We start from the raw sequence: 13578 nt of genomic DNA, 5'->3' as shown, positions 1-13578 counted from the left end.
AGGTCAATGGGGGTCAAAGGTCTGTAGGCTTTCTGAACATGTGGCTGGTGGAATCAGAAGCAGGTGCCTCTGCTTTTTCTAAATATTGTTTTAATAAAAAAACTTCAAACATGTCAAATAGAGTCAAGAGTTCCAACAAAACCTAAAATAGGTAGTATGTACTGAAATGCTTTATGCATGTTTATGCGTTACGTTTTACACATAAGAACACAACGTCAACGCCCGTCTTATGAACCCAAAGGTGAGAGTTAAAAACAGAGTGAAACACAGAGAAATGATACTCTAGATCCTCCGAGCTGACAGTGAGAAGCGGAAGCGAGTTGACGGCGTTCTCTATATAGAGCCTGCCAGTTTAATGTCCTCGACACGTAAAACTGTCTCCTTGGTTAAAGGATCATAGAAATGTCAGTGACCTACCTTAACTTAAGATGGAGCTGTCTCTGTTTACTACATTAGAATCAGAGTTAGACCTTGAGCTAAGATCAACATTTCAAAGTTGTGAATGATACTGAATTAGGTTTTATGTGAATGCTGCAAACAGGAATTCTTCATCCTCAACTTTTAAACTTGAAACCTTTTTATTATTTTCTGTTCTTTTCTATTATTCAGTATGTATATTCTATGCATTCCAAGGGCTACTGTCCTGCAAATTTAGCTCAGGTGTGTTCAGGACAGTGGCCCTCCAGGAGCTGGACTGGCAGACACTGTCACTTGAAGTAGACTAAACCAACAGTACAATGTGCCCTGTGTATTTTGTTAGTTTTTTGCAACTTAATCTGTGTTCTTTCTTTTCTTAATATATACAATTATGGAAATTCAAAGACTGAGAATTCCTCAACTCTCAAAACACTGTGAACAAAGAGTATACATGTTCTGTATGTCACTGTGGTATGTGATGCACTTACTGCTGACCAGAGATCAGCTTAGCTCTTTCTATTCTTAATCATTTGATTTGTATTTTGAGGAAGGATGCGGTTCCTAGATCCACCTGACAGAGCAGTATATACGGTTTCTCACACTTGATTGACAGGTAGCAAGTTCAGGGTATAAACACTCATCAGAATGCCCTGCATGAACAGCTGAGGCATGGTGGATTTATCTCCGGCATCTGCTGCCATTCCAATTGTAACCACAGGGTGGAAGTAACTTACGGTCTTGGAATACTTGTAAATGTTTCCTTTTAAAACTGATCTGAGAACAGAATCTGTTATGCACATTGGAATACAGAGATCTAGTTCTGGGCCAAGTTGCAACAAATCCCTTTAAAGGAACCATAATAAAAAAACAGGACAAAAAATATAAAAACAGCACCATAATATGCAACGTGGCACACAGCACACATACGCACACAGTGTTGACCAACCCCTTTGAGTCACACCTCTTTCCTCATCTAGAGCCGGAAAGAGATGTGTTGGAACCAAAGTGCAGAGAAGCTCAGCATGGCACTGGGTACCTGCTGATCTTTCCAACCATAATCTTGCCCTTAAGGGACATTCGTTCTCGTAACCAAACAGTTCTTGGCCACCATTGACTACCATAGGCGGAAAAATTACAATAATAAGTGGCCCAGAACAGTTTGCTTTCTTACATTCTTCAAAAACAATTGTTTGGTTACAAGCATGCTTCCAAACATCTTTCTCTGTGTTCATCAGAACAAAGCAATTCATAGAGATTTGAATCAAAACTAGAGGGCGAGTAAATAAAGACAGAATTTCCATTTTTGGGTGCACTGTCCCTGGTGTATATCTCTAAAATGTTACAACACATTGCAACTTTACCTGTCCCAAAACCCACTAACACACTCCGAGACCCTTGAAAACAAAATAATGCATATAACAAAAGGGGCCCTGACATCACTAACCAGCGTCCGGTGACAGAAAGAAAACAGTAATGAGGATTCAGGTAAACAGATTGTATTCTGTTTTTCCCACTGAGGGATTAAGCTATTCATTTCACAGTGACATTTCACAACCCTAAAACTGTTGAATATTACACACACGCCAACCTCACATCTGAATAGGAAAGTCCTTCCACATCACCGAGTGGCACCACATACGTAAATGACCTGATTTCCTCTCATATTTATTAATAACGTGTCCTTTCGAACGGTGGTGAAACCAACCACAGGTCAACATGGTGACAGCACACGTATCATCCCATTAAAGCCACTACTGAATTGATGTCAACTGTTAGATTGAAACAGAAACTGAGCATCAACTGTAGTACATTTCACCATGTCGTCCACAGTAAGTAGTCACAAGAGAAGGAATCTTGCATGTCTTACTGCCTTTTTATGGAAAGATTTACAATTTTGCTCAAAAATTGACTCGGACTTCTCTTAATGGCTTCTGTACTGAAGCAATGGAAATCAAATACATGACGGCAACAACATCACTCACGTATGGTGTCCATATACACGTAACAATGCATATTAAAGCATCTTCTCATGGAAACTCTCATGTTTCTGATCAACATGCATCAAAACATGTCCATTGCACATATAAATATCAGCACACCTGAGCCAGTTCACAAACATTCACAAGCCTTCAAATAAGATCACAAGATTTCGCCTATCCAGCAAAAATGGCTAAAGGTATGACCTTCTGATGTTGCATGTAATGAATCTTTATTTAGTTCATTATAATCTTTTTTTACCTAATTGTTTTTATTGATTCAACGATTTCTAATCATTTCTAGCTTTAGTACTGTTGTCAATGGTGTTGGTCAGTGTTTTTGTGAAAAATGGGACAGCTTCAGAGAACCAGCGGCTCTTCAACAACGCTGTCATCCGTGTACAACATCTGCACCAGCTGGCTGCAAAAATGATCAACGACTTCGTAAGATTCCCACTTATTAAGTTAAAAATCGTTTTAGACAGGGAATTTTAACCTGTTTTCTCAGGGGCCAGATTGTTCAAAAATATTGTGGAATATATTATTTAGGCATAGTTATATCTGAGAAACATTTATATATAAAGTAACTATTTACTTTTGCCTTTATTTTAAAGGAGGACAGCCTGTTACCCGAGGAACGCAGGCAATTGAGTAAAATCTTCCCACTGTCTTTCTGCAACTCTGACTCTATAGAGGCTCCCACTGGCAAAGATGAAACACAGAAAAGTTCTGTGAGTATCCAGCATTAATAATATTTTATTCCAGTCTACCTTGTAAAACTACCTACATATTTTGACAGAAATGTAACAGAATCTATATACAGAATAAATGTAAATGTTTTGTTTTGATGCATGTAAAACATGAATGACCTTTGATGCCTTAACAGCATTGATCTCTTTTTTACTCAGGTGCTGAAGCTCCTTCGCATCTCTTTCCGTCTCATTGAGTCATGGGAATACCCCAGCCAGACGCTGAGTGGAACCATCTCAAACAGCCTGACCATCGGGAACCCAAACCAGATCACAGAGAAGCTGGCTGACCTGAAAGTGGGCATCAGCGTACTCATAAAGGTGAGAGAGAGAGAGTGAGAGAGAGAGTGAGAGAGAGAGAGAGAGAGAGAGAGAGAGAGAGAGAGAGAGAGAGAGAGAGAGAGAGAGAGAGAGAGAGAGAGAGAGAGAGAGAGCGAGAGAGATTTACCATACATATTTTAAATTTCACAAAATAAGATACATTAATCTTGTCTTTATTGCCTCATCTTGACAAAGGGGCAAACATATATTTTATAATACACATTTTTTATTTGACACAGCTGTAATATCATTTATAACATTTATAATGTGTTTATCCACAGGGATGTCTTGATGGACAGCCAAACATGGATGATAACGACTCCCTTCCGCTGCCTTTTGAGGATTTCTACCTGACCTTAGGAGAAAACAACCTCAGAGAGAGCTTTCGTTTGCTGGCTTGCTTTAAGAAGGACATGCACAAAGTGGAAACCTACCTGCGGGTTGCAAACTGCAGGCGATCCCTGGATTCCAACTGTACCCTGTAGAGGGCGCCAATACACAATCAGCCCGAGCCTGTGATACAATTGTGCTTTGCTACAAATCTACGACCAGCTGTGTCCACAAAACCACCTTAAACCAATGATTATCTGGTCCTACATTTGCAGAAAAGTTCAATCAGGCAAGGCTTAGTTCCCCTTCCATACTTCTTTACATGCCACTATTTTATGTATAATTTATATTAGGGAGTACAGTAGGCTACCCATCTATCCAAATTCCAAACAGACGAGTGAAAGAAAAACATAAAAAGATTAAATCCGATTTAACAGTTCACAATGGTGCTACGAAATGTATGGCAATATCTTTTGAAGAAATCTTTTGAATGATTTTAAAATGCTGAAATGTGCTCCAACATAGTTTCAGACTACTAGAAATAAAAGAACTGTCATTATGATGAGTTCACTCACTCCCAAGCATTTAAATGTATTTCTGTTTAATAGACTGTGCTATTGAACTTTTATTAGCATTTCGTGATTGGTTTAAGCAGTGTGTATGTCTTTAGCTATTAAAGTTTTGAACGGCATCTAATTCGTTGACCAGTGTGGTTTATTTTGGGAATCGTGCCTGGGACATTTAAGTGTGATATTACCGACAGACGAGAGACGACACCATAACGTAGCCTACTGCGCTCAAATAATTGAGTATGCCTACTCATCAAAAATCAGGCTGCATCCAAATACCCCCACTTGCGGTCTTTGCACTTGACCACTTTACTTTCATGACGTTTTTCCTGCTTTTGGCACAAGTGTTCTAGTGGGCGTGTTTAAAACCCAGGGCTGCATCCAAACACCCCCACTTGCGGTCTTTGCACTTGACCACTTGACTACTTTCATGACGTATTTCCTGCTTTTGGCCCAAGTGTTCTAGTGGGCGTGAAGATCCCAAGTGAGCATGCAGTATTTCTAACCCGATGGGAAAAACTTAGCAAGTGCAAACATGTAACGTTAATTAATGTTGTGTTTCTATTCATGTGATAAAAAGTAGTTTTACAAAATACAAAACTCGATGTGACAAAATGATATGTAATATATAGTCAAGTCAAATGATTATAGCGCTTATTCGTATTTTTCATTGTTACAAAGCAGCTGTACAAGAAAACATTGACTATAAGTAAAACATAAAAGGTTATGGAAGTCAAAACACAGGTCAAATATCAGACTCACAATAAATTCCTATATGTAGTGTAATTAAATAAGACTATCATTTAATATAGTGTGTGTTTAATGTGCGTTAAGGATTTTTAAAGGGGTGGTGCAACGGTGTGTCATGCATTCTGACTTCTTTACAGTGTTAAACGTGTTGTCTTCCATCCTTAACATGATCAACTTGTCAAAAAACGAGTTGGAAGTATTACGTAGTATTTCTCTGCCCTATACACTCCCCCAGTGTTCGTACAGGTTTCGGAATGTTCGTTATGTTACAACCTTTCTTAGTCCCTTATTGGACAATTCTCCAAGAAAAGCATGCTTTAGCAAGGCTGCTAATCTATCAGATAAGCCTGGAGGTCAACTTGATATATTGGATCTTTTAGAGCCACTTCCTATGGCTGACCAAACATGGCGAATTACATGCAAGGGGACCCGCGGTGTATATAGCAGGGCTTGTAGTCAAGTCCACCTTTGTCGAGTCCAAGATCAGGACTAGTCGAGACCAAGTCAAGACCGAGTAGAGGTTCGAGTCCAATTCCAAAGAGGTTTGAGTCCAAGTCATGACCGAGTCCAAATGAGACAGTCAAGAAAGAGAAAAGTATCATCTTCAAGACCACTTACTTTATTGGTAATGATCAAAAAGCAGATCAAATTAGGTAATTTTATTTACTTTACATATAGCAATTCGACCAAAGTCACGGAGAAACGAAGTGCAACTCCAGATTTTGAGGCTTTTTTATTGTAGGGTAAAAATCACATTCTGGCCTGCCATTCTCAGCTTTTAATTAAGCTTTTAAAAATTTAGAAGTTTCAACAAACAATCATCATTTACTTTAGTTGAGCTCTTGATTCTTGAGTTTTACAATTAGGTTTTCATTTTCTGTTATACAGTGTGCTTAAATACAATTGTTGAGGCAATTAAAACTTAAGATCCATTGGAATCAGGGGATAATTATTGTAGTCTTTGGCAGCTAAATAATTGCTCCTGAGTGCATTGTGTTATTAATGTATTAGTATTGTGTGATAAAACATTGTGATATGCAGTGATATGGTTTATTATACATCTTTGAATTGACTGAAAAGATATGCACAAAAAAACACTTTAAATTGAACAAGAACACTCAAATCAGTCATCAGGGTCATATGGTATTATTTGTCAGTTTTTTATATTTTAATGAAAGTCTAGAGTCCATAATATGCATAATCAATGGTTTTGTTTGGAAGGACAAAAACATTTTCGGACATCAGGTCTGAGTACAGCACTGGTATGTAGATAGAAATAGCTCATTCTAAGGTAATAAAAACATAACCCTTCATTGTGTAAGCTCTTTATACCCCTCTGAAGGTTTTTTATATTATATTGCATTTCTATCAATAGATCTTCCCAAAAAATACAATTTAAATTAAATGTAAATACTGTTTTGTTGTAGATTTATATCTAGATCTTTTCTATTATAGAGAAATATTAAATAGAAACATATAAGCATATTAAGAACAGATTATTATAGTGTACACAAATGAATAAAATATATAGAAGCAGTTGCATTACAAACATAAGTATCTATTGCATAATGCACGGGTGGCATATCAATTTATGAAATACAGAACTATAAAAACCGGCAGCTCCTGACCGAAATAACAAAAATGGGACAACAGCAAGGTCGACTTCCCTCGGCCCTGCGCAGACTGATCAGCGTATAACAACAAAGTACCGCGAGAGCAATAAAACACAGCTTGCTCTTTCCGGCGTGATGCCTTCAAATCTGTCCCAAAATGCACACTCAATTTGCCCTTGGGGTCTCGTGCCTAGTGCCCTATAGGTCTGAACTTCCTGACCTCACCAAGTGTAGACTCGGAGGAGGTCTACAAGACCGGAGAGCGCCATTTGGAACGGGGCCTGTCGCGTCCAATAGTCGTGTTCTCGCGGTAATAGGCTTGTTTGAGATGCGCCTTGCCTCGCCTGAAATATAGGTGAGAGTAGGCGGCTACAGTGAGGGGAGGAGTGAAAAAAAGTGCAGGCAAGCCGGACACTTCCTGAATCTCGCTGTGTTGTGGACTGCAAACGTCAACAATGGAAGAGATCGCGTTCGCGTTCTTTATCGCAGACGAAGTTGATGCAGTTGAAATACCACTGTTTTTACACGAAGATGGTTATGATGAGGAGAATCACCGAAGGTGAACAGTGCTCATTACTTAAAATGGCTTATTCAGTAAATGGTAGGGATATAAATCTATCTGATCTAGAGTGGTATTGCAACTTGCATCTAATGTAATTAATGTCGAGTAAAAAATAAACAGTCCTGACTGCAGATAATTCAGCACCAAAGAAAATTGTTTTTATTATTATTAAAGTTATTTGGGTGAACTATCCCTTTTTTGCATGACAAATATTCCATATAAATATATTACACAATTGTTTATCACCTTAATGTAAGTTTCAATTCATGTTTAATGATTAGGAAAAGTGTGTGCTGCAAATTATTCTTAAAAAATAATATGAAACAACAACACATTCTAAATTAAGAAATGAGCATGTGTGGGTTTTGTTTATTGCACTCCTGGAATCAGACATATCCAAATAAAGATATCGGATAAAAACACAAACATGAGGCCTAATTGTAAAACAGTCACATTAGATGTATGATTGACTAATTTATTTAATGGAATAATGTTGTACAAAAATGTCAATGTATAAAGAGAATACACATCTCTCAATGAAGAGAAAATAAAAAACAAACAGGACTTCACTTCAAACCAAGAAAATAAAAATAAAACATGTCCTAATTACTAAGTACTATAGAAAAAGTAAATCGTATTAGGCTATAGGTAATGGACTTCTTAGAATTAAGGGGAAAAAAATATCAGCTGACATTATCAGCCAATGAGCTTGAAGCTGTGTCGTCAGTCAGTCGTTTCCCATCATGCTTTTGAGTAGCGCAGTCGGTGGAGAGCAACTGCGCTCGACTGCTCAATCCGACACAGCCGCCTCGCTGTCGCGAGAGTTTTTGGGCACACGTCAGCATGAGGTCAGAGCAAGGCGGACGTAACTCGGACACTTTTCTAACCGGCATGCATCTCACGGTGATCACCGGTGATCGGTTCTGCGCAGATTTTGTTCATCTCAAACAAGCCTAATTTGATGTCAAGAAGATTGGTGTGAAGTCCAATCACAAGACGTTACGTTCGCCAATGACGTCAATGAGCGCGAATTACGATTCTGTTTACGGAAGTGAAGGAAAGAACCGCGGTAACATTTAGTTCACGTTCATATAATATTGTTTATTTTCAATCATATGTTTTACAAAAAAACGTTTTTCAATGGATATTGAGGTCGATATCATTGAGTTCAAAGTTCCTGTCGAAAACAACAAAACTATTTTTATTTGGGACATACAACCGATATTTTCAGAGGCATATATTTTTGTAAGTAAAATACGTAACACATGCTATGTGTAACATTTAGCACTGTTTGATGAAAAACAATATGACTACTGTTAATTTAGTGCACGAATAATGCGGTTTATTTAACGTTAGCTCTTTAGGAACCTTCCTGCTAAATTTGTTTTTTTTTTGCACTAATGGATTTCAATTCAAACACAATGTGATATTCAACTCGACCATTATTTTAAGAGATTGAGAATATTGTAAAATATAGTTACGTTGGTAAAAATATGACTAAACGATGTTGGTTTAAAAATACAGTCATATGTTGCACAAAACATGCCATTAATAAAACTCATCCCTGTCTCAAGAGATTAGACTATTCTGCTTGGTCTATAGTTTCCTCAGTAGTTCAGTTTTGGGCTGGATTTTCCTTGAAAAATAACCATTGTTTGTGTAAATTGCACAACTTTAGTCCAAACTTCTCACCATTTCAGGAATCGCTTTGGAGTACGTATTCAGCATTTGGAGCTCTCTATCTGGTTAAAGTGTGTCCTAATGCCACGGTGGCAGAACCGGGGTTCTACGCGCTGGTGAAGTTCTACTCGGCAGCACAAGCTTCCAAAGCTCAGCGGGCCACTGACAAACAGTCTCTTTTTCAGAACTCTCCTATAAAGGTAGCAGAATGGGTTACAGTTACAGCTGTAGTCGTATCTTCTGTCCGAAGCATGTTTTTTATTGTATGGTAAATCTCATTCTCTTTTTGTCTTTTGTGCCAACCACCCAGGTCAGGCTGAGTACCAAACAGAATCTCGCCTTTTATACTTCCAAACCCCTGAGTCTTTCCAAATGTGTGGACCTGGCGAATCACTACCTGGGCTTCGGAGGCTGGTCTAATCGCATTATCGCTGTAAGGGCTAGCAATCATTAAGTGTAATGTATTGTGCAATGTACCTTAAGTAGACTCTTCACATTGAATTTTCCACTTATCAATGCTGAGTGCATATCTATTCGCGGATGGTTTAGGACTATTAAATATTAAAAGTCTGTTGTCAACAGTTGAAGGACATCTCAAAGTGTGTGGATGCTGGATGTCCGGAAGAAGATGACAGCCAGGGTGTGTTTTTGAAATATGGCTGTATAGTAGAGTTGACCTTTCCACAGCACGGCGTGAGCTGCCAGGGGGTTGGTGTGGCAGAAGAGATCGTTGACAGTGCACGGGGTCAGTTTACATAAACATTTCGATTCCATCAAGCAAAGTGCTTTTGGAAGGGTATTCACGATTTAACAGGTAATGATGAAAACCCTGCTTAAATAAGTTAAATGTTTTAGACCCAGAAGAAAAGCTGAGGAGAAGAGGGACCCTAATGAAACAAGCCAAAGACAAAGCGGTAGTCGGGGCCTTTGAAAAAGTGCTTGTCATGGTCCTAGGTAAGTATCAGTACATCATTTACATTAATTATACAGTCCATTGTAATCTGTTTTTGATGTGAATGCATAGACGATGTGATTGTAAATGTTTCAAAAAATTTAGTTATTGTTTAACAGGAAATGGAAAAGTAGCAATTGAATGCAGGTTTGATCCAGATGAGATTCTTCCAGAGGAGAACTCTGAAGGAGTCATTAAGGTAAGAGTTCAAAGGTCTAAACAATAAGGTCATGACAAATGACTTATATACATTTTGAATTATATTGTGAATATCTAGTATTATATTAATTAATGATTCATCAAATGAATTCACAGTTTCATCAAACGTAATGAAAGTTAGTTTTGTAGTTAACATTTTCATTGAAAGTTTTTAAAAGTCAAAAGTATGATTTTGCGGGGTCAGTATTAGCAACCATTGTCGTGAGGCACAAGAGCTAGCCAGTCACTTTCAGTTCTTGTCCAGTTGGTCAGTTGTTTAGCAACAGCCAATCAAAGAACTAACGATATGTTAATTTATCTGTCAGGTTAATGACATCTCCTGGAATGAGTTTGATAGTGCTGCTGACAGTAATGCTGAGCAGGATTTCCCATGGGACATCACCGTGGATTGACACCCGCTGTTGACCAGCTCTGTCATAAACTGCCAATTTTTTCCAGATAAGTGAGACCAAAATGATACAAGTTCCTCTCTTTTAAGCAAGACTATAGGCTGTTTGTCTGGTTTCTTGCAAAACACATTGCTGACTCATCGAGGAAATGGTTTAGAGGTTTGGTACTTTGGATTTAGAGGGCAAATATTGTTTTCAAATGTTTAGGTACTTTTCTGTAAAGGTCTGGCAGAGCAGTCAGGACATAAATTCATTAGAAATTCGGGGAGGCCTAATGAACACTTTTAAATAGAGTATGATGGATGGTTGTTGGTAGCACTTTAACTGAATTAAAATTTTTGAGTTTTGTGTTTAACGTTATGTGTAAAATAAAATATACACATTTTTGAAGGAATTGTCTTTAAAATAGATAGTTGTAAAATATTGTTTCATATTTGTTTCAATTTAATTTTAATAAAATGTTTAGTTTATTTGGACTTAATCAAAAAAGCCATATTTGCGTCACCATCAGGTCGGATTTCCAACACTAGGTGGCAGTGTTTGATACTCATGTCCGTTACGGATTTAACAAGAATTGAACAACCCACGGCCAGCAGTGGCAAACTAAAAAACTCCCTCAGATGATGGTTTGGCAAAAAGAGCGAGAAAGAGGAACCAAGATTCAGCTGGGGGAGGACTCGCACCACACCATGAATATATAGCAAATTTATATTAAATCAATTTTGCTGCTTATTATAACCGTTCATTTTACTTAAGGCAACCGTTTTTCCTATTTCCAAAATAATTCATTAACAAACATCATAAATTGATTAAAAAATATGTTTTGTTAACATTTAAATACATATTTAGAAATGCTGTGGGTTTCACTTAATGTCGTTGCTATCAGCCAGAAACCTTATTTCCCCATATTTCATGATTCTTATTTATTGGTCACCCTTCGTGTTTGTCTGTGGGTTTTGCATATATTTAACCAATGAAACGTATTTAAACAAAACGAGTTCACGAGTAAAATATGACAAAAGTAAAAGTAGTACGAATAAATCTAAAGTATATTTCTTGTGAGGTACATGTGTATATAATATAATATATATATATATATATATATATATATGTATATATATTCTCTTGTACAAGTATATGTTGCATACACTTATCAAGTGTTTTAATTGATTTGAATAATTGCAGTAATAAACTGACTGCCACTGTGTAAAGACATATAACATCTCTGTCTACTCGTGTTTTTTTAAAAGAGGAAGAGAAGCTTTTTTTATTTTTTAGACGACCGTTTAAACTCTGAATACACCAGACCAAATGTGTACTCTGAATTCATTTGAACCAACAGAAAAGGTGCATATTAAGACCCTATTAATATATGAAAGAGTAGCCTAAACATTTTATTCTTTATGAAGTTTAAGCAAAAAAAGGGGTTGTGTTAATGCGTTATGATAATTTTAGTTTGTAATAATGACATTTTTCCGCATGTTCACAACACAATTAAAATCTCACTTCAAACTAAACAAGATAATTCATATGTCGTTCGTTCTCGCTTTGAAGGCAAATGCTCCAGTGTCTCATCAATACATTACGTTCCCTGAACTTCTCCGTGGTTAGTTTCTTTTTAAACGTACTCTCAAATATAATATTGTCTCTGTCAGAACAAACAGCGCATCATAGAAGTGCGCTCATGTTGTGTCTGTATTGTCAATAACAAGCGCTAATATCCGCGGAATTCCATGGAGTTTTCTGCGGAGATCTGCATGCGCTTATTCCCTGCTGCCTACAGATGATGGGTGGGCCAAGTGATTTTCCAGGTGGGCAGGGTATCTAAATAAAAAAAAAGAATTGCCCCAAACTATTTACTATAAACGAACTATTTACAAAATAACTATTTAGCTTAATGATTATTTCCTGTAGCTCAGTGGTAAGAGCATTGATGTGGGTTCGATCCCAAGGGATTGCACATACCCATGTATAAATGTATAGACCCATGCAACGTAAGCCGTTTAGGATAAAAGCGTCTGCCAAATGCGTAAATGTATCAATATTCTTATGCATATATAGCCTACATCTTTTTTTACATTTATTTTACGTTTTTGAATTTAGTAACTAGATTTGATGAAAACGCAGATCACTATAATATTCACATCATTAACTTTGCTCATTTTAGAGGATTCAAACTCATCCATGTCCAGTCTGTGTTATTGCTTTTTCCTCTCATGATGCATTGTTCGGTGGAATGGTGTCAAAAACATCACCCGTCGGGTGAACCATGTGTCTTTTTTTTGGTGCGGGTCGGGCAATAATACGCGCGGGACGGAACGCGGATCCAGTAGCCAGGACTATTTCGACTCACCTCATCTGCGAAGTTGTGCTCAAGCTCTGCCTTAAGAGCTTGTTTCTTATAGCAGCTTGATTTGCAGCTTTGAGCATTGTAGCCAATCGCGTGCAACTGATGATGGACAGCAGCCAGAGGACTCGATACATTATCACAATTATTCATGCTCCTGGTCCCTTTTCTGCGTTAAGCTTTATTTAGCATTGATGGCAGCTTAGCCTTTAGCGCTTTGGTATGGAAACTATATAACAATATATAACTATTTTAGCAAACTTTGCATAAATCAAACACATTTCATAAATCACTAAACAAATGTAGCTCCTTAGCTAACAATAGTTTAGTGGATTCACTCTCGGTTGTCTCTCCCGAAACTCTGCCATATTTAAAAATGCACAATCTTCCTTATATTTTGTTAATTGTAGACAAAACCATTTATTTTCTCACGGAACATCAAATAGATGTCATGCAGGTGCGGTTCAGGGCGCGGCATTTTTGTCAAACGGGTAATGTCGGGTGTTCTTTTAATTACTGCGGGTTATCAAACACGATAAGAACTATGAATTTAGAAAAAGTCGCGCCAAGTCCGTTCACTGCAATGGAACAGTTTTATCACAGCAATGGTGGTTCACGGGTCCTCTCTCTCAACGGCTCTGGGTGGAGGCAGAGTTTTTACATTTTGGGTATTATGAAGTTTATTGAATTGGTACCATCCCCAA

General features: G+C 37.6%; 2 protein-coding genes across 2 annotated transcripts; both read left to right on the top strand.

Annotated features, from left to right (window-relative positions):
* Positions 1 to 2583: 2583 nt before the first annotated feature.
* Positions 2584 to 3948, top strand: gh1 (growth hormone 1; the record flags this gene model as incomplete). Its single annotated transcript, XM_079457727.1, has 5 exons — positions 2584 to 2593; positions 2698 to 2837; positions 3008 to 3124; positions 3302 to 3463; positions 3745 to 3948. 5 exons carry the CDS (start codon positions 2584 to 2586, stop codon positions 3946 to 3948), a joined length of 633 nt encoding a protein of 210 aa, XP_079313853.1.
* A 4170-nt stretch (positions 3949 to 8118) lies between these two features.
* Positions 8119 to 11562, top strand: rdm1 (RAD52 motif containing 1). Its single transcript, XM_079455501.1, has 7 exons — positions 8119 to 8532; positions 8988 to 9167; positions 9278 to 9400; positions 9550 to 9712; positions 9823 to 9921; positions 10039 to 10118; positions 10444 to 11562. Exons 1-7 carry the CDS (start codon positions 8428 to 8430, stop codon positions 10528 to 10530), a joined length of 837 nt encoding a protein of 278 aa, XP_079311627.1. The 5' UTR covers positions 8119 to 8427; the 3' UTR covers positions 10531 to 11562.
* The last annotated feature ends 2016 nt before the right edge of the window (positions 11563 to 13578 follow it).

This window comes from Barbatula barbatula (genome assembly GCF_947034865.1).
Source record: "Barbatula barbatula genome assembly, chromosome: 5".
NCBI lineage: Eukaryota > Metazoa > Chordata > Actinopteri > Cypriniformes > Nemacheilidae > Barbatula > Barbatula barbatula.
This window is presented reverse-complemented; position numbering and strand designations above follow the sequence as displayed.

Coding starts and splice junctions, on each gene's coding strand:
- rdm1 (XM_079455501.1), top strand. CDS start 8,428: ATGGATATTGAGGTCGATATCATTGAGTTCAAAGTTCCTGTCGAAAAC. Junction 8,533..8,987: donor TTTCAGAGGCATATATTTTT/GTAAGTAAAATA, acceptor TCACCATTTCAG/GAATCGCTTTGGAGTACGTA. Junction 9,713..9,822: donor GATCGTTGACAGTGCACGGG/GTCAGTTTACAT, acceptor TAAATGTTTTAG/ACCCAGAAGAAAAGCTGAGG.